At 37.2% G+C, this 18,819-nt stretch overlaps 2 protein-coding genes across 4 annotated transcripts in view; one reads left to right on the top strand and one right to left on the bottom strand.

The window, feature by feature from the left end:
- Positions 1-924: 924 nt before the first annotated feature.
- LOC307161291 (Krueppel-like factor 9) lies at positions 925-7,680 on the bottom strand. 3 transcript variants are annotated; one of them, XM_079875912.1, is made up of 3 exons: positions 7,592-7,680; positions 6,863-7,510; positions 925-3,246 (listed from the first exon to the last, which is right to left on the bottom strand). In XM_079875912.1, exons 2-3 carry the CDS (start codon positions 7,362-7,364, stop codon positions 2,969-2,971), a joined length of 780 nt encoding a protein of 259 aa, XP_079732038.1. In that variant the 5' UTR covers positions 7,365-7,510; positions 7,592-7,680; the 3' UTR covers positions 925-2,968. The 3 variants fall into 3 exon arrangements, with proteins under 3 accessions (XP_079732038.1, XP_079732039.1, XP_079732037.1); XM_079875913.1 differs by having other exon boundaries at positions 7,596-7,680; XM_079875911.1 differs by having other exon boundaries at positions 6,863-7,675.
- Positions 7,681-10,859: 3,179 nt separating this feature from the next.
- Positions 10,860-18,819, top strand: part of LOC307161803 (uncharacterized protein) — an 84,088-nt gene continuing 76,128 nt past the window's right edge. Inside the window, exons 1-5 of the mRNA XM_079876747.1 lie at positions 10,860-10,968; positions 11,130-11,180; positions 11,440-11,588; positions 12,680-12,750; positions 13,028-13,193. Coding sequence (XP_079732873.1) covers positions 10,899-10,968; positions 11,130-11,180; positions 11,440-11,588; positions 12,680-12,750; positions 13,028-13,193 — 507 coding nt within the window. The 5' untranslated portion in view covers positions 10,860-10,898. The remainder of the gene's footprint in view (positions 10,969-11,129; positions 11,181-11,439; positions 11,589-12,679; positions 12,751-13,027; positions 13,194-18,819) is intronic.

Raw genomic sequence — 18,819 nt, 5'->3', positions numbered from 1 at the left:
AAAAAAAAAAAAAAAAAAAAAGAAGAAGATATTTTAAAGCACACCAAAACAAAAGCATGTAATAAATAAAATGGCAGAGAATTGCAAAACAAAGCGAATGAAAAGAACGTTTAACATTAGGTCCTACTCGTGAAGGACAGAGGTTTTCAGCATTACGTTTTTATCACCTGAGGAGATACATGGAGGTTTTTGTATTGACAAAACCCATCGGTCCACTGATATGAGACATGGCTGTAGACTGAGACCTTAGTAGACCTCATTAGACATCCTTTTAGTGTGATCGCTACAGACAATCTGCCAATCAGTGCATAATCATTTTAGTGTGTCAAAACTGATGGACAAGATCTAGATTGTACGCCAAGCAACAAAGCAGTTCTTAAAATAAAGTCGGCAATCTACATATTCTCAATCTAGCGTCGTGATTAAAAGCTTAGTTTGACACGCAGAAATCGGATGCCTCTAACACAGCAAAAGTTGCAGCATTTTTCCCGAAGGAACTACAGAATACGTGTTTTCCCCGCTATACGATTGCTAAGCTATCTGGGTTCTGCCCTAAACCATCTAGAAAGCTATGTTCTGCATACTATAGACATCTACAGTACATCAACCAATACAAAAGCATAAGAAACAAGACTTTCCAGTACATCAAACTAAATACAAAAGATAGTAACTGAAATTAAAGACCACAAAACACGCACAAATAAAAAAAATTAAATCAGATTTGATCCAGTGGTTTGTGATGGCTGTCCAGAGTACTAGCTGCGAATGTGTCGAGTATAATGGGAGGGATATCTCAAATGCAAAGTTGAATCCGGACTGCTAAAAGAGGGCATTGTGAGTGAAAGTCCAAAGACGTGATCACAATGGTCTCAGTCTGTCGAGAATCACATACAAAGCCCACCGCAGCCCCAACACAGTGAACCATTGATGTCGTCAACGGTCGACAGATCCAGACGACTCACTACAGGAGAACTGCTACTAAAAGACGACATAAAAAAACAAGAAAAACCCGGCCAAACATACAAGCATTGTGACGAACACATACTTTAATTAGCTACAGAACAAACACAGTCTTCAATGCTATTCTGGTTTGGTTTGTTAAGTTGTCAGTTGTCATCCTGCTTCAAGTTACTGGCCAGCAGTAAACCTCAAAGCACTCTGAATATTGCATGATTAGGAGAACGGTATGATGAACCATTTAAAAAAAGCTGTAGTTTTGATACCAGACCAACTGAGTTCAGAGCTTTTGCATCCATTACACTCCAAAATGTAAAGCAAAATACAAACGAAAGTGAAAAGTCCACAAAAATCAAGTCCATTTTTCCTCACACTGGTTTAAGCACTCAGACGAAGGTGCGCAACAAGACAAATGTATCGATTTATCGTGACAGGTTTTTATCCCCTTCCACAGTGTTCGTTTAGTTGAGCACTATGCAGTAGCATTTATGCAGTGAAACCCATCACACTAGCAGACGACTAGCATTATTGACAATACCAGTAAGAAAAAAAGTGCAATATTGCATGTGTATTTCTTTAGTCGAGAAGAACGACGCCTGACGGCATACCTGTAGAAAACATCCGACAGTAAACAATGGTGCAAAACAAGTATATTAAGGCTTTCTGAGTTTCCTGATGTGGTTTTTTTTCTTTTGTTCTCTGAGATAGTTGTAAGAGGTCCGCGGGCGGGACAGTTTTGGAGAGAGATCGTTTCCCGGGCTCTCCCGCGTGAATACACACACACACACACACACACACACACACGAACGTGACGCGCACACATTCGCACACAAGCAGCACTATTCTATTCAAGCGTGTACTGTCACCCCTAATATAAGGTGTATTACTTCTAGTAGTTCATATAACATCTTTACCATTGAAGCTGCAAGCATAGATATTTATCTACACGTATCCACATTACTATTAAACACATTGCTACATGTATCAACATTACATGGCCAAACAAAAGAGTTCCTCCAAGTGGAAAATAATAATAATAATAATAATATTAAATGCATGGTCTAATAAAATTAACAATAAAAAAAGCCCTACTATTTCAGTTGCCAGTTGCTTATACTACTAATAGAAAACAAAAGGAAATTAAGATGACAATAACTTATAACAATTTTCAGTAGGGAAAGCTATGTGGAAATGCGGCATTGCAGGCAGTGTTTCTACCCGGAAGAAACTCACTGGCCGTTTCGGTTTCAATCGATAACGTTGTTTGGTTTCAAAGGCGGTCAAGAATATAATTCGTTTAAGGAATGGATAAAACTTGACATCACAACGTCAAGGTTTAGCAAAGCCAAGGAGTTTTAAGAATGCGTGACTAATTCATGAGTGACACACAAATACTTTGAGATAATTCTGCAACTGAACCTGGTTATTGCGTCGTACAGCATGTGTGGACAACAAAAACCAGAGAGGGTTGGCCGTTCTGGCTATACAAAAAGACATGACAAACAAGGTTGTGCGGAATTTTCGACGATAGATGGAACGACTGTAAAAAAAGACCAAAGAACGAGTAAACTTTCCCTTAAACTGTGACACATCCTTTAGGAAATTTCAAAAACATGGCTGACAAGTGAAACAACAACGATGGCCGACGGAAAACATTGTGCTGCTGGTAGCAATTTTGTCTGCATGCACCCAAAAAAGGCCATTACGGCATTTCAGATGAATCTAGAACACCCAAAGCAAGCAAATTAAGACCAATGCTGCGTTCGCCATCACTTGTCGGTCATGTGATCGTTTAATCACGTGACTTGGGAATGTGCTTGAGCGTTTGTGTCTCCTTCGCCCGCTTTGGTCGTCACTGGTTGGGCGAAGGGGTTCGGAGGAAGACGTGGTGAAGTTCTTCATTTTTGGCCTGTGGAAGTGAGGACTGAGCTTAAAAGGATCCCAGCATGCACGGCGATCGAGTAAGCTGCAGTGACTTAGAGACGGTGGTCACAGTGCAGAAGGCAGGGGTCTACATGGCAGTGCTGGCGTACTCTGAGGAGGAGGCGGCGGTGGGCTGGGTCGAAGCGGATCCCTGAGCCGAACCCTTGCGGTTGATCATGGAGGGGTGGAAGCTGGGGTGCCGGCGGGCGTGCTTGATGAGGTGGTCGCTGCGCATGAAGCGCTTGTCGCAGAGTGGGCACAGGAAGCGTTTCTCGCCTGTGTGGGTGCGCAGGTGTCGGGCCAGCTCGTCGGAACGGGCGAACTTCTTTTCGCAGTCGGGCCAGGTGCAAGGAAAGGGCCTCTCACCTAGACAGAGCACATGGACGATCCACAACTCATTAGACGACATTAATGCCGTATAAAATACACAAGTGCACTATAAAGTAAGCAATGGCTTGGCACCTGCACTATCTACTATTCTAGATATAAAGCATACTAACTGATGAACTTCAGACAGCTACTATCCTAGTTTTTTTAGGCTGCACGATATATAAAAAAACTAATCAAAATGTTTTTATTGCAAATGTACATATGCATATTGCAGCAGCTTGTGATACCTGCTGCTGTCTGTCCTTCATGTCAATCAAAGATTAATCAGCTTTAACAAAGATTAATCGAAATTTAATTTATACAGTGAACACTGTAGTGTTATTTTACATTTAGGCCTACTACCTTTCTTTATATGTAACTTTGTTATATTGTATTTATCTATGCTTGTAATTAATGTTTTTGTTCTTATTTTTTCTTCATGACCCCCCCCCCCATCTCAAATTATTTATTTTTCATGCTGATCAAAAAATGATCTGATCCATCTGATCTAATACATTTTTATTGATTACATGATTACATATTCACACAATGTTAGTAAATTATTCATAATGTATTGATTCTCCCTAATTCTTTTTTTTTTTTTACTTTTTTAATTTACTTTCTAAAAAAGCCTATCACTCTATTATAATACATGCAGAAAGTCTTCTAGATTTGTGAAATTGCACACAAAGACCAGACACTTATCAAGTGACTGTCATTACATGAAAAAGGAGAGGCAACACAACACTTTAACCACTGAATTTACAGAAATCATTTCATTTTTCATGTTTTCTCAACACTGCATATCAAATCAACTCCTAAAGAATGCATTTTAATAATTATTTGAATTATCGCTCAGTCATTTAACCATGTATAACTATGCCTTTGGAGGGGTTTTGGCTTTAAATCACATTAAAATGCACAAATCCATATCATTTCATAATTACATGTAATGCAGGTAAACAGAAACTTTTTTTTTTTTGTCAGACACACCTCTTTTCACCTTATACATTTAATAATTAAGTCAATAATTTAAGAACACATTCGGACATTCATGGTTCTCTGATTCCTATTAATGATCTAGTGACATGCAGGTACAAAAATAAAGTATTTAATCTTTTTAGCATTTGTTGATTTGTTTTTACTTATTTTAATCTGACATGTTTATGATTTAATGAATTATTAGCTTTTCATTAAACTCCCTACCTCTCTGCAGTTCCTTCATAAACCCCAGTCTGGGAAACCCTGATGTAATGTAATGTTTAATGCCCTTCATGTTGTGGATAACAAAAAATGTAAAATTTTTATTCAATATGGTACAAGACTGTCCTATTAAAAATAGTCAGAATAATTAACTAAATTGTGTAATGTAATAGATTACACTACTAATAACTAAAAATGTTATCATCATCATATATTTGCAATCTGTAACTGATCACCAGCTATCATTAGCATACTGTACCAGGGTCACAGTCGACAGAACCAATCAGGTCATCACGAAAGTTAATCATTTGCATGTGTTTTTATGTTTTGTCAGTTTAAGAATTCAAGCGATTTTAAACCAATCAAGATTGATAAGACACGAAAGAGAATCCAAAATGCTAATTTTGGTGAGTAGCCTAATAATGTTTAAACATTATATTAGGTTTTTATTGTGGTATAAAAATTGCCATTGTGAAATTTCCCTGGTATCTAAAATGTTGGCGTCATAAACTTATGTGTTAAATACTAGGTTAACATGGGTCAAAAACAATAACTGTTTTGTGGCAGGTCCCGTGAAGAGAGGTTCGGGAGTAACGGAATACATGTAACGGCGAACGTAATCAGGATACAAAAATCTGGGAACTAATTTGTTACAGTTACGTTAAAAAAAAGAAAAGAAATCAGATTATAGTTACATTTATTAAAAAATTTAAATACTATCAGGATTACAATGGTTTCACTTAAGACTAAACAAATTTGTATTTTGATAATAATGCTATTGTAGGGCTGGACGATATGACCTAAAATCAAAATCTCGAATAATTGAACATTGAAAACAGATCCGAGAGAAATAAACAGAACCGAGATAAATTTCAAAAAGGAGAATTAAAAACAAAAGGAAAGAAAATAACTGTGTGAGTTAACTATTTTAATGAATAGTAACCAGGACGAATCAGGTGATGAGTATGTGATATGTAATGGCTGTGAAGTGCAGTATATTACAACAAACTCATTAAGCCTATATCCAGCCTTTGCTTGGGATGAGCGCATTTAATTTCTTGTGTGTGTGTGTGTGTTCGGGAATTTTCAGTGACGGAAACAGTGACAATTTTAAGTTTGAAGGAGTAAAGCCTGTGTTTAGGCTATTAAGGAAATGCAATTTGGCCAAAGAAGAACTTTTACTTTAAATAGCCAAATGTCATTTAAAAGCAGCCTACTTCAGTGCAATAATATGTTGCCATATCATCACGCTTAACACTGAATATTTGTAATGTGACGATTGGGTGCAGATATTTAAATCAGAGATTATCACAGGTTCGAGTAGGTGGTGGGTGGATGATTTATATTAACAGCGAATTCAGTTGATATCTCTATTTGACAGCTGGTTATACTGGTGCATGCACAATTATTCTCCTAAATATAACTTTTCACTTGACTTCATTTACATGTGTGACCTTAAGGTAATCCAAAAGTAATCAGATTACATTACTTTCATATTGTGGTGCTTGGATTACGTTACTAAATACTTTATGAAGTAATTTAAAACTGTAACGGAATAGTCCAATATTTTTAAAGTAACCCTAACTCTGTGTACTAATGAATTCTTAGTGTAGTAGCTATCTGTACTTGCATTTTCTTAGTGTAGTAACTGTAGGCCTACTAGTTTATCTTACTATACAAGGTCCTGCACTTGTGTTCTGTTTAAAAACTATCACTTTGTCTGAACAGTAAACTAAATTCATGAACAAAAGCAAGTGGTAAAGACCGTTTTGAACAGCTCATCATGAAGAGAGGCCAGGTGTGGCTTAAATGCCTCGTTTAGCTTTAGTCAAATAACAGAAAGTGCATTAACATGGGAACCGCGCACGCGCGCGTTCTGTAATCGAGCTCTGTTCATATGCAAATACAGGGTTCGTCACTATACTACTACTATACTCGTCCTCCCTCACGCGCTCCTTCCTTTGTTCATAAACTTTCTTTGTTCGGAGGCCACAGTTGGGAGTTTTTCACTCTTTTGTTCAACTAACGAGAAGTGAATTACATTATTATCCACAAATTCACGTTTAGTATCTCTATTCATAGCGGTTAGTGAGAGTTGACAGAGGGAGCCCCTGACAACAGTCAACAAACAAACGGCGACCGTTAAAAGTTACTCTAACCGTGAGCTCCAATAAAACAACCCATAATATGGTTAAACCCTTCCAGCAGGGAATTTTAAAACTAATACATACACTATGAGCAGTTTATAAAACTGTATACATTTAATACGATCCAAGTTAAAGACAAGGACAGTATAAATGCGCATATTCAAAGTAACGTTACGTGTACACACAAATATATTACGTGTATGATTAATGGTAATGATGCCTGCGGCGTAAGCGTCCATCCGCTCCCATGTGCTTCAGCTTACCTGTGTGGGTCCTGATGTGCGCTTTCAGGTGGGATGATTTGCCATATACCCTGTCACACCCGTCGAAAGTGCAGGGGTGACGCTTGGTGGGGGACCGGGGTGCACCCCCTCCTCCCCAAAACTGCTGAGTGTTATTGTACTGTCCCGGGACAGGGGTGGCAGAGGGGGTCATGGTCGGCGTCGGGGTGGTGGAGTCAGACAACGTGGTGTAGCCGCTCTCTCCGCATGACGAGTTGCTGCTTTCGGAGTAGGCCGACATGGGACGAAACTTGCCGTGCAGGTCGGTGAGGATCTCCGCCACCGTCATCATATTGGCCCCCTCTAACCGGAGCGTCTCCCGCACCTCCCTGTCCTCGCTAGACCCGTCTGGCTCCCCGGCAGGAAGGCCCTGAGGAGGGGCCTGAGCCGCACCAGACACCGGGGTGGGTCGATGGAGGACGGGACCGCTGGATATCGACACCAGACATTCAGCGGCCAGATAATCCGAATAGGCGAACGACATTTTTTTTTGTTTTTATCGCGACCGGGTTTAACGACACAACAAAAGTTCTGATGGAGAGCCTCGTTTCCTGAGCCCGTGCGGTTCTTCTCCAAAGACTTTCAACACGTTGCTTTTTCTCATCAGCAGCAGCGACCTTTGCTATTTATCTATGATGAATACAAACAAAACAAATTAAATGAACGATAAAAAAAAATAATATCCAAAAGAAGTAAAAAATAATACGCTACCGACGTGTCTGCGTTTCAAGCCCCAACGTGGTGTCCTACATTGCCCCTCGTTTCATTGTGTCTGCTGCTGAAACCGGCAAAGCCCACGCCACGCCCCCGGTAGCGAATTTCGGAGTCCTACTACGGAGAAGACTTGGCTAATGAATATTAATTACGTAACGCGCCGTTCGCCCGGTAGGCTTAACGGATTGGATGAAAAGCAGACGTGTGTAAATAGGCGTGGCTTAAGCAGGCGAATACACGAATCATGGCGAGCTCATAAATATTAATTATAATGCGGGACCAGGAAGGTTACTAAGCAACTTCAGAGTGACTTAATTAATATTCATACACTAACATTTGCCATAGTAGGCTTCGTAATCTTCCTTCCAGTCGTCAGCATGCAAAAAGAAACACGCACCCGAATCACGTGGTGAACTGACGCGCACTACGGGCGTGGAGCAAAGAGAGACCATTTAATTATAAGTCAAACGACATTATAGGAAAAAATAAATTCGAATCACAGTGCAGTTTGCTTCGAGTAGTGCATATTAATAATAGTAATAACAACTACTCAAATGAACTCTTATCATTTGGTGACGTCATATCGTAGGCTTAATGAAGATGTGGAAGGTGGCGTCCTCTTCATTTTCAAGACTAATCTTCGAGACAAGACAGCTCTAATGGAGAAATGAGTAGGATTTAGTTCATGTAATTAAATTTTGGTCTGTTTTTTTTCTTCTTCAGTTTACTAAGATGGAGGCTGGTCACGACATGCCCTGTTTACACTCACTCATCTCTCACGAAGTTGCACTCTAATCCTAAAATATAGGTCCTCAGCTTTTTGAAATAGTTTCTACAGTTTCTAAACAACACCCTCTTTCCATAAACTAGTGTCATCAGAGTGCACAATGAACACCCCAGCAGATTAGACCCCGTTCATCAATACAGGCCTTCAGCCGTTCCTCCCAAGACCAGCTGGAGTCTGGTGTCAGAGTATTACAGCGAGCAACAAGCCATGAAAAGCCATGATTATGAGATATAGAGAGTCACTATGGATGAAGTAGGGCAACCTGAAAGCCCAAACAGATGCTGTGAATCATGCGTGATGGCCTCCTCCCTTTTTTGTCCAACAGTTCATACAGTGAAATGTGTTGTGGAAAAATAGGTAGCGCTTTGGAGGATTGAAAGGAATAATGGAATACTGTTAGTAGGTCAGTGAAAATAAAGGCTTTGTAGATAGTTTGTGTGTGTGTGTGTGTTGTTCATAAGGCTTGGGGCCCACACACACACCATGTTGATCTAACTATTTATTTGCTTCTTGTGAATATTTTTTTTTAAAGAATGTTTCAAGATTTTTACTGCAAAAAAAAAAAAAAAAAAAAAAAAAATAGGAAAATGACTTTTGCACTTGCACTCAAGCTTTAGTTTATTAATGTGCTTCACAGCACAGCTAGCCCAGAAGATGGTGCCAAAGTTGAGGACAAGCCTTTCTATTCCTCAACTGTCTTCAGTGAACAGACTAGATTTAAACTTTACTCTTACTATCACTTATATTTAGACATTTAACAATGTACAGCCTGGCATATGAAACAATAGTCAGAAAAATCTTCTTCTTTTTTTAATGTAACACCTCGAAAAAAAAAAAAACACCTCAATTTTATTCAGAGGCCATGAGCAAAAAATATACAATATGGTGCAGTTGCTGGTATTTACATGCCCAAAAAGTAATATGAAGTGGTGAGTGAGATCTTTAACCCTGTAACAGAATCTGTATCTCCCAATAATGTCTTAGTAAGATGATATAAATGCAACACTCCAGTTTTTATTTTGGGGGGGAAACATATATATATATATATATATATATATATATATATATATATATATATATATATATATATATATATATACATACAGTATTGTTGCTTCAGTCCATTAAGAGTCCTTTTTTTATGTGAAACATTTTTACATTTACACTTAAAATATTGAGTAAAAGCAGAGAAATCAATGAAATATACCTCATGAATTTGGGAAATGTAGGTAAAAAAATTAAGTTGATCAGAATAACTATGTTTGGTACCATGACAAATAAAACTGAGTAAGACACAAGTTTAGAATCTCAAATATTTGAGTAAGCCACTTTAATTAAACAATAAGTAATGTGAATCCACTAAAAACAGATTTTTAGGCATGTTGTGTGTCCAATCTCAAACAATCAATTAAGTGATATTCAGAGATCTTAACCCCTTAACTGTCACCGTCCTGCTAGCAGTGCGCTTGCTTTTCTTTTTTATTCATCGCCTTTTTTCATATCACATATTTTTTATTCATCGCCTTTTTTCATATCACGTATTTTAGTACTCATCATGAATTAGGTATCATTCGAAAGCTTACGAACGCAAAAACATCCTGTGAAAATCCCCTAGTGGGCGGTGTCAGGTTTCATATTACAAAATTATGTTAACTACTTTGTAATCCATTAAGTGTTTATTTTGAAAAACGAACAACTGTAAAAGTTATTCTTTCACTTTAGTAAAAAATCAGACACACAACCCACGACCTGAAGGGGGACGTTTTTACAATTATACTAAAGGGCTTTTACTTGCTATAAAGTATAAACTATTAATCAGATGGCAGAAGACATGCTTATTTTCTTTAAAAATATGGTAAAAATTGTGGTGAGGCACTTACAGTGGAAGTGAATGAGGCACATCTTTGGAGGATTTTAAAGCACAAATGTGATGCAATTCATAAAAACAATTACATTAATTTATCTGTTAAAACCTTACTAGTCATATTTATGGCTTTAAAGCTTTTCAGCATTAAATTTTCATAGCAGCAAGGTTGTAAAATTGAATATACTGTAACTGTACACAAAAAAAAAGCTATAAGTGATGTTTAACTCATAAATCATGATACACATTTTGTTTACACTTTTTCATGATACTTTTGTAACAGAGAGTATTTAAGTGTTTACAGATTGTCCGGCTCCCTTTAAACACAATATATTTATCAAACATTGTAATTAAAATAATGAAATGATAATTAAACGTTTCAAAGGTAAAACTTTGCTCAATGCTCAAGCCATGCCAAATCCGTGAGCATGTTATGAGAAGGCAGGGACTCAGTTCAAGATGTCCATCGGTATGCTGCGAGATTTTGTTAGCTGGATGGTCCCCTGGTGGGCATCTGTCTTCTGATTGGTGTCTGAATGTCCTGTGGGTTTTTACAAAGGCTTAACTCAACATCTATCCATTCACTTATGTGGTTATGCTTTCCTAGTAATGGTCTCTTCCTATAAGTGGCATTACTTTAAATCCAATCACTTATGGCTATGTCTCCGGTTTGTCTATCGTGCCAAAATCTCTGTTTAATTATGTTGCTTATCTTCGTCAGAGGTAAGTGTTTAATATCCTATTCTTTAATATCCTCCTTTGAATATTTCGACTAATATAAAATTGTCAAGTAGCCTAAACGATTGTTTCTCTACTAAGTTTTGTGTAAGTGTTAGTAATTCTGCATTCAATTATGGATTTTAACTTGCTTATGTTTTTATAAGCTGACTGCCACAAACTGCACCAAGGTCAACTTTGCAAGTCTGCTTGCCCTGGTAAGAGAATATGTTGAGAAATATGTGTTTTTTTCTATTCATTAAGAAAAAAAAATTGCAACAACAGTGTTTACTTTATCATTTTTACAAGTAAGGATTTCACCAAATGGAGGTTTTGTCTGATTTAGCTCACTTCTGGGGACAAATTTATTCCTAAAGTATAAATAAACACACACACACACACACACACACACACACACACACACACACACACACACACACACACACACACACATACATATATGACTTGTGTGTACAGATGTGCAGAAAGGGCAAAGGCACACCTATAGGTACAGTACAACGATAACCAGTGCCTGGAAAGGTCCTTCATCAGGAAGCAGTCAGTTAGCTTTGGACTGTGTTGTTGACATTGATGTCCGGCCAGGATGTCCAGAAATGATATTAAAGGTATGTTATATAATGTCAGTCATGTTATGCATGCAATTTTGTCATCCAAACTCTAAATTTAGACTATGATGTAGTCATTTATTTTTTATTTTTTATGTGAAACATTTTTACATTTACACTTAAAAATATTGAGTAAAAGCCGAGAAATCAATGAAATATACCTTATGAATTTGGTAAAAAAAAAAAAAAATATATATATATACATGTATATATATTTACTGTCACCTAGTAAAGTGAGCTAGTGAGATGCTTGGCACTCTTTTTTATCGCCTTTTTCATATCACATATTTTAGTAATCATCATGAATTAGGTATCAATCGAAAGCTTACGAACTCAAAAATCATCCTGTGAAAACCGTTTTGAAATTGGACATTGCGTTACCATGGTAACGGTACTTTTAATTCTTTTAGCAGGCTCCTCCCCTACTGGGCGTTGTCAGGTTTCATATTACAATACAATTACAGTACTTTAAACTTTACAATCAAAACCTTTAGTAATCTTTCCATACCCGAGTCTGAAGGTTCCATATTTTGTGATAGAAGTGATATTTGGACCAAAAAATTATTAATTTGCTACAGGAGAACGCATCAAAAGAAAAACATTCAATGGAATGTAGGTGACACCCAGTGGCTATTCAATTACCACCCAGTGGTAAAACTTCAATTTTTGTGATATCAACTATCAAAATTATTTAGTGAAACATATATTTGATGTAAAATAAAGAATATTTAGTAAAATACATTTGATTTACAGTAAATTTAAACTTCTACAACTTTTTCACACTTTCATTTAAAAAAAAAAAGTAATTCTCTGCTGAGTGTCTTCTTTAAAACAAGACCGAACTTAGATCTATGTTCCAAAGCATTCTTGAATTACAACCGTTTAAGTTTGGATAGTGCATTTTCACGTCTATTCACAAAAAAAGGGGGTGACAGTTAAGGGAGTATTGCTATAACTTTTATGGACTATTAATGGACACTGACACAGGGCTTTTGATTCAAACTTAGATAATAGTTAAAATAATAGCCGTTATTCACATACTAATACCTTTTATATATTATGTTTAATCTATTCCATTTTTATATATATAGCTGAGGAACATACAAATAAAGCATAGCTCATCGAAAAGAGACAATTCGGTGCTACGCTTGAAAAACACAAGGTAAATTCAAAGTTTCTCACTCATGCTCTTCTAACTAAACCTTTTCTGTGTTTGCATCCAATTATTACAAAAAAATGGTATAGTCACTGCTATTTTATATCTGGCTCAAGGTGTCAGAATTAATCAGAGTGATATAAACATTTCAAATAACATAGTACTTCGGTTGAGGGTCATGCCATTGACTATAATTCTTGACACACTAGAGTTAGTCTGTATTCATCATGGATGGGACGAGTGTTGAGAGGTTGAAGGTCCATCTGGTGTTTTGATTTCTCAGAGAGTCATTGGAGAAGACCCCCCTGCGGTTCTCGCTCGAGGGGGGAAAGGTCACAAAGCTCTGCCCACAGGAGGCTGAGCAGGTGTGGACCCTCAACATCAAGAGATCCATTCTGAGCATGTTCCAGACCTCTCACTCGGGGCGAGTCAGGGAGACGCTGAGAGAGGTGAGAGAGGAAGTGGAACTCACTCTGTACGCAGTTCCGTACAGGCCAGCTTTTATACAACAAACATATGTTCATTTTTGAAAATGTATTTGAGAAAAATGCAAATATAGTTATCAGCATATTAGAATGATTTCTGAAGGATCATGTGAATGAATTCGGACACTGAGTGTGCCGAAGGGCTGCCGCTTTTGCATAGTTTGTGCTTGCTGTTTAATAATTATTTGAAACTTAGCAACTTTGCAGCTCCAGTAATAATGAAAATATTTATCTTGACTCAAGTCATGGAAACTATATATATAAACCTTAATTAAACAATTGTTACAGGCAGCATACGGAGGTAGGAAGGCAACAACGCACATCTGAATCCAATTATTGTGAGATGCCTTCGTGAGATGCCTTTGAAGGCAGCATAGATGAATCCTTCGCTGACTATGATATCCCACAATCCTGTGCGCTCCATTCCATGACAGTTGAGCTAAAAATAAATATGGCGTCTGAAAATTGCGGTTGATAGTCAGTTTGTGTGTAAATGTACATTTTTGACCTACTTTGCCCACATTTTATGTCATATAGCGAGAATTTACTATTGTAGTAATTAATTATTGGCTTTAGAAATCTGTCTGAAATCAAGGTGCATTCTCTCCATGTCGTAATTAACGTAATTACGAGATTTCAACTAGTAAAATAGTCGCGTCCTCGTAGAGCTCAAAGATATCCGTTGTCACGGTCTAGCGACCAAAGACAGCCTCCCAGCTAACAAAAATATGTTCTAAGAACGTTGTGGGAACGTTGACTTGAAACGTTCTTAAAATGTTGAAATGTCCAGTTTGCATAACGTTGCTGGAATGGTATTTTAATGTTAGAAAAACATTGCTGGAACGTTAGGATAATGTTGCTGGAACGTTATCTTAAGGTTAGCATAACGTTGCCGGAATGTTAGCATAACGTTGCTGGAACATTGTCTTAAGGTTTACATAACGTTGCTGGAACGTTATCTTAAGGTTAGCATAACGTTGCTGGAACGTTAGCACAACATTGCTGGAACATTATCTTAAGGTTTGCATAACGTTGCTGGAATGTTATCTTAAGGTTAGCACAACATTGCTGGAACATTATCTTAAGGTTTGCATAACGTTGCTGGAACGTTATCTTAAGGTTAGCATAACGTTGCTGGAACATTATCTTAAGGTTAGCATAACGTTGCTGGAACATTATCTAAAGGTTAGCATAACGTTGCTGGAACGTTATCTTAAGGTTAGCATAACGTTGCTGGAACGTTATCTTAAGGTTAGCATAACGTTGCTGGAACGTTATCTTAAGGTTAGCATAACGTTGCTGGAACGTTATCTTAAGGTTAGCATAACGTTGCTGGAACGTTAGCACAACATTGCTGGAACATTCTCAAGGTTAGCATAACGTTCATGGAATGTTATCTTAAGGTTAGCATAATGTTCATGGAACGTTATCTTAAGGTTAGCATAACGTTCATGGAACGTTATCTTAAGGTTAGAATAACGTTAATGGAACGTTATCTTAAAGTTAGCATAACGTTCATGGAACGTTATCTTAAGGTTAGCATAATATTCATGGAACGTTATCTTAAGGTTAGCTAACATTGCTGGAACATTCTTAAGGTTAGCATAACGTTCATGGAATGTTATCTTAAGGTTAGCATAACGTTCATGGAACGTTATCTTAAGGTTAGCATAATGTTCATGGAAAGTTATCTTAAGGTTTGCATAATGTTGCTGGAACATTATCTTAAGGTTAGCATAACGTTGCTGGAACATTAGCACAACATTACTGGAACATTCTTAAGGTTAGCATTACGTTCATGGAATGTTATCTTAAGGTTAGCATAACGTTCATGGAACGTTACCTTAAGGTTAGCATAATGTTCATGCAACGTTACCTTGAGGTTAGCATAACGTTCATGCAACGTTATCTTAAGACTAGTATAACATTGCCAGAACATTGGCATAACGTTGCTGGAACATCATCTTAAGGTAAGCATAACATTCCTGAAACGTTCTTTCCCCCAAAATGTTATTAACAATACAACATTCAAAGAACATTAAAATGTCCACTTTCTTTCAAGTTAAAATGTTATTTTAAGGTTAGAAAAAAAATTCTGCAGAATTTGTACAACTTTATTTTTTATTAACACAACCATGTGAATTATAAGTGCACACTTTTACAGCACATCAAAAAGTAGAACATTTCATATGATTATCATACATTTTTAAACACTACATTATAGCTTAAAAAAACAACAACTCATATTTTCATATAAGCATTTAAATGTAATGAAAACGGTGTTTAAGGGTTAGTTCACCAAAAAATTCTGTCAGTAATCACTCACCCTCATGTTATTCCAACCCCATAAGACTCTTCAGAACACAAATTAAGATATTTTTGATGAAATCTGAGATCTGGCTCACTCCTCAATAGGCTTCTAGGCAATTTTATTCTGGCGAGTTTATCAAGTGACGACAATAATTTTTATGCACAAAAAAACAAAATAAAGACTTTATTCAACTATTCATTTTCTTCCGTATTGGCTTCTGAGTGACTTCACTAGTGCTGGGAGAAAAAATCGATTCACCTAGGTATCGTGTTGTTGTTTTTTAAACGTTCTTAAAATTGATTATTTCTTTATTACAGAATCGATATTAATTGAAATTCAAGTTAGAGACGAGGTTGACCGAAGTAAGTCTCTTCGTTCCAACAAAGGATGAAATGTGTTGTTAAATTTCGAGTGTCGAGTAACTTAATATCCCTTTCAAGTGGATGCGTAAAAGCGGCGTGAGATTGAATGCATTGATAAGCCATCACGCTACTCATATACTGGGAGAGAGATAAGACAATAGAGCTGCACGATTCATCTTTAAAAAAATGTGATCTCGATTCAAACACCCACACAATCTGCTTCCATTTCGTCTGTCTATTAAACCCTTGACAAAATCATATCGCAACATTTAAGCTGTGCTGACCCGGAGAGAGTCGTCATGAAACAGCTTCACAATCAGTCTTTTCAACCTCATAGTATCATTATTTCTGTGATGCAATAGGCTAGTTCAAATTATCATAGAAGTACTAGGATAAAAGTTTAAATTTCAAATATAAACACTGATGTTTATGATAGCGATCAAGATAGAGTAAAGCCCCAATCACCTAACACGTTTTTCCGGTTCGAAAACGCGAGGCGCACAGCACTGCCCCAATCACACAGAACAAGCAGTGAACTGCGTTTTTTGTTGCTAGGCGAACACAGAAACAGCTGTCCTGTCAGTCAAGTAAATGTCAAATCAGACTTTTATTAACTTTGTTTATTTTCTGTTAACATTGTGATAGTTACGATTCGTGAAGTCGTTAAGCTCCTGGTAACCCGCAAGAGCACCACAAGTTTATCCTCCATCATCGCACTCTCTGGCGTCCAAAACAACTGTAGCTTTCATCACTACAATGGAAGACCCGCCTCTCTATTCATTCGGTTCGAGTTGATTTTTTTTTCAACTCCAAAAACGTGAGGCGCAGCCGGCGGTTAAACGCGAGGCACCTGGGGCGCATAAACACAAGTGACTGTTACAAAATGTATTTGTTATTGAATCATATATTAAAGAGAATGTAGTACTAACTGTATGATGCTTCTGAAATAAGTCAGAAAGATGTGATGAATTGTTTTTGTAAATATTACTCATCTTATACATCATGTAGCCTATACAGTCTGTAAAAGTGTGATTTAACATTTTCTGATGGTCTAGTGTTAAAAATAAAATAAAAATCGCAATATCGAATCGCAATTCTTAAAAAAATATTGTAATACCAGCAGTATCAGCACCCAAGTATCGTGATAGTATCGAATCGGGAGATAGTTGTATCGTCCCAGCCCTAGAGTTCACGAGAGCAGCGAGAACTGAGAAGATGACGCAGATGGGACTCGATGTAGTTTTCACTTTTGTGAACTCACTCAGAGGCCCACACATAAGAAAATGAATAGTTGAATAAAGTTGTTATTTTTGCACACAAAAATAATTGTCGTCGCTTGATGAACTTAAGGTTGAGCCAGTCACTTGGACTATTTTAACAATGTCTTTACTAACTTTCTGGGCAGAATGAAATTGCCTAGAAGCCTTTGGAGGAGTGAGCCAGCTCTCATATTTCATCAAAAATATCTTAATTTGTGTTCTGAAGATGAACGGAAGTCTTGAAGGATAATTCTGGTATTTAGCACTTTGAGTCTCTTTTCTGGTTTGTTTTGGATGAACTAGAGTGGTGGACACAGAAATGTTGACGATGGGTCCTGTCTCGACTTTTTGACTCGTTTAGAATCGCCTTTGACGGCTTCAGAGTGGCTGTCTATGGGCATGCACGAAAATGTCATTAAAACAACCCTTAACGTTCGTTTTCAAAACTGTGCAACTCACCGAGTGGTTAGTGGTGTTCGTTGATGATTAAAAACAAGTAGCGTAGCGAAATACAGTTTCTGTTGTGTTTTATTTGCCATTTTGTAAAATCCCATTGATTTCTGTTGGAGGACTCATTGCTCGTTGATATTACTGCGCTACCGGGAACGGAAAAGATGCTTCAGACTCAAATATCGAGCGGAAGTTTATACTTTGTTGTGAGCTATCTGAAAAAATAGTATATTAGTAAATATATAGCAAATAACACGGATTGAAATCATACATTGTGCCGATATATTTGTTTTTAATTATCAACGAACACCACTAACCACTCGGTGAGTTGCACAGTTTTGAAAACGAAAGTTATTAGGTTTGTTTTTAGGACATGTTCGTGCATGCCCATAGACAGACACTCTGAAGTGGTCAAAGGCGATTCTAAACAAGTCTAAAAGTCGAGACAGGACCCATCGTCAACATTTCTGTGTCCACCACTCTAGTTCATCCAAAACAAACCAGAAAAGAGACTCAAAGTGCTAGCCTAAATACCAGAATTATCCTTTAAAGGGACACTCCACCTCTGGAAAGATGAATGTGCATTTAAATTGGGTCATTTATGTAGAAGAAATGTGAAATAGGGCTGTGCCGGTAAACTTGACAACTGCACCACCGCGGTTGTAAAGCGCCACCGCGGTGGCTGAGGAGTACCGGCGGTGGTTTCCCAAAAAAAAAAATGTTTTTATGTAAATGCTGTTTTACATTAATATTATGACACACAAAGCTTTGTTTACAAAATAAATAATAGGTTAGCAATTAAATGTTATATCGCAGCCATGGAAAAGTTTGAATTCATGAGAGAGTTGTGCGTGAGTCCATAAATTTAAACTTTGTCGGCTTTGAATTCTGGTTTGCGATCTTCACCCGATAATCAGTGAATTTAAAAATATTCCATTAGTTATTCCACATAAAAAGTTGAATTGTCTACTTTTAAACAAAACAATTCAAAACGAAAATAAACCGACTAGTAGGGCTGGGCGATATGGCTGAAAACTGTATCACGATATAAGTGTTTCATATCGGTCGATATCGATAATTATTGAATTTTTTTATAACATATTTAAAATAAGGACCAGTCCAGGAGACAAATATATTACATTTAAAGATTTTTTATTTTAAACTTAACCTACCTCTGATTATAATCCCATCAGTTATAAAGGCAGAAA

Source organism: Squalius cephalus, assembly GCF_949319135.1.
Source record: "Squalius cephalus genome assembly, chromosome: 7".
Classification (NCBI taxonomy): domain Eukaryota; kingdom Metazoa; phylum Chordata; class Actinopteri; order Cypriniformes; family Leuciscidae; genus Squalius; species Squalius cephalus.
The sequence above is the reverse complement of the archived record's forward strand: the minus strand, read 5'-3'. Positions and strand labels throughout refer to the sequence as shown.

What these genes read in the sequence shown, in the direction of transcription:
- LOC307161291 (XM_079875912.1), bottom strand. Translation starts at nt 7,364, where the DNA reads ATGTCGTTCGCCTATTCGGATTATCTGGCCGCTGAATGTCTGGTGTCG. An exon ending in GCACATCAGGACCCACACAG is followed by an intron (nt 3,247 to 6,862) that starts GTAAGCTGAAGC and finishes TGCTCTGTCTAG; the next exon opens with GTGAGAGGCCCTTTCCTTGC.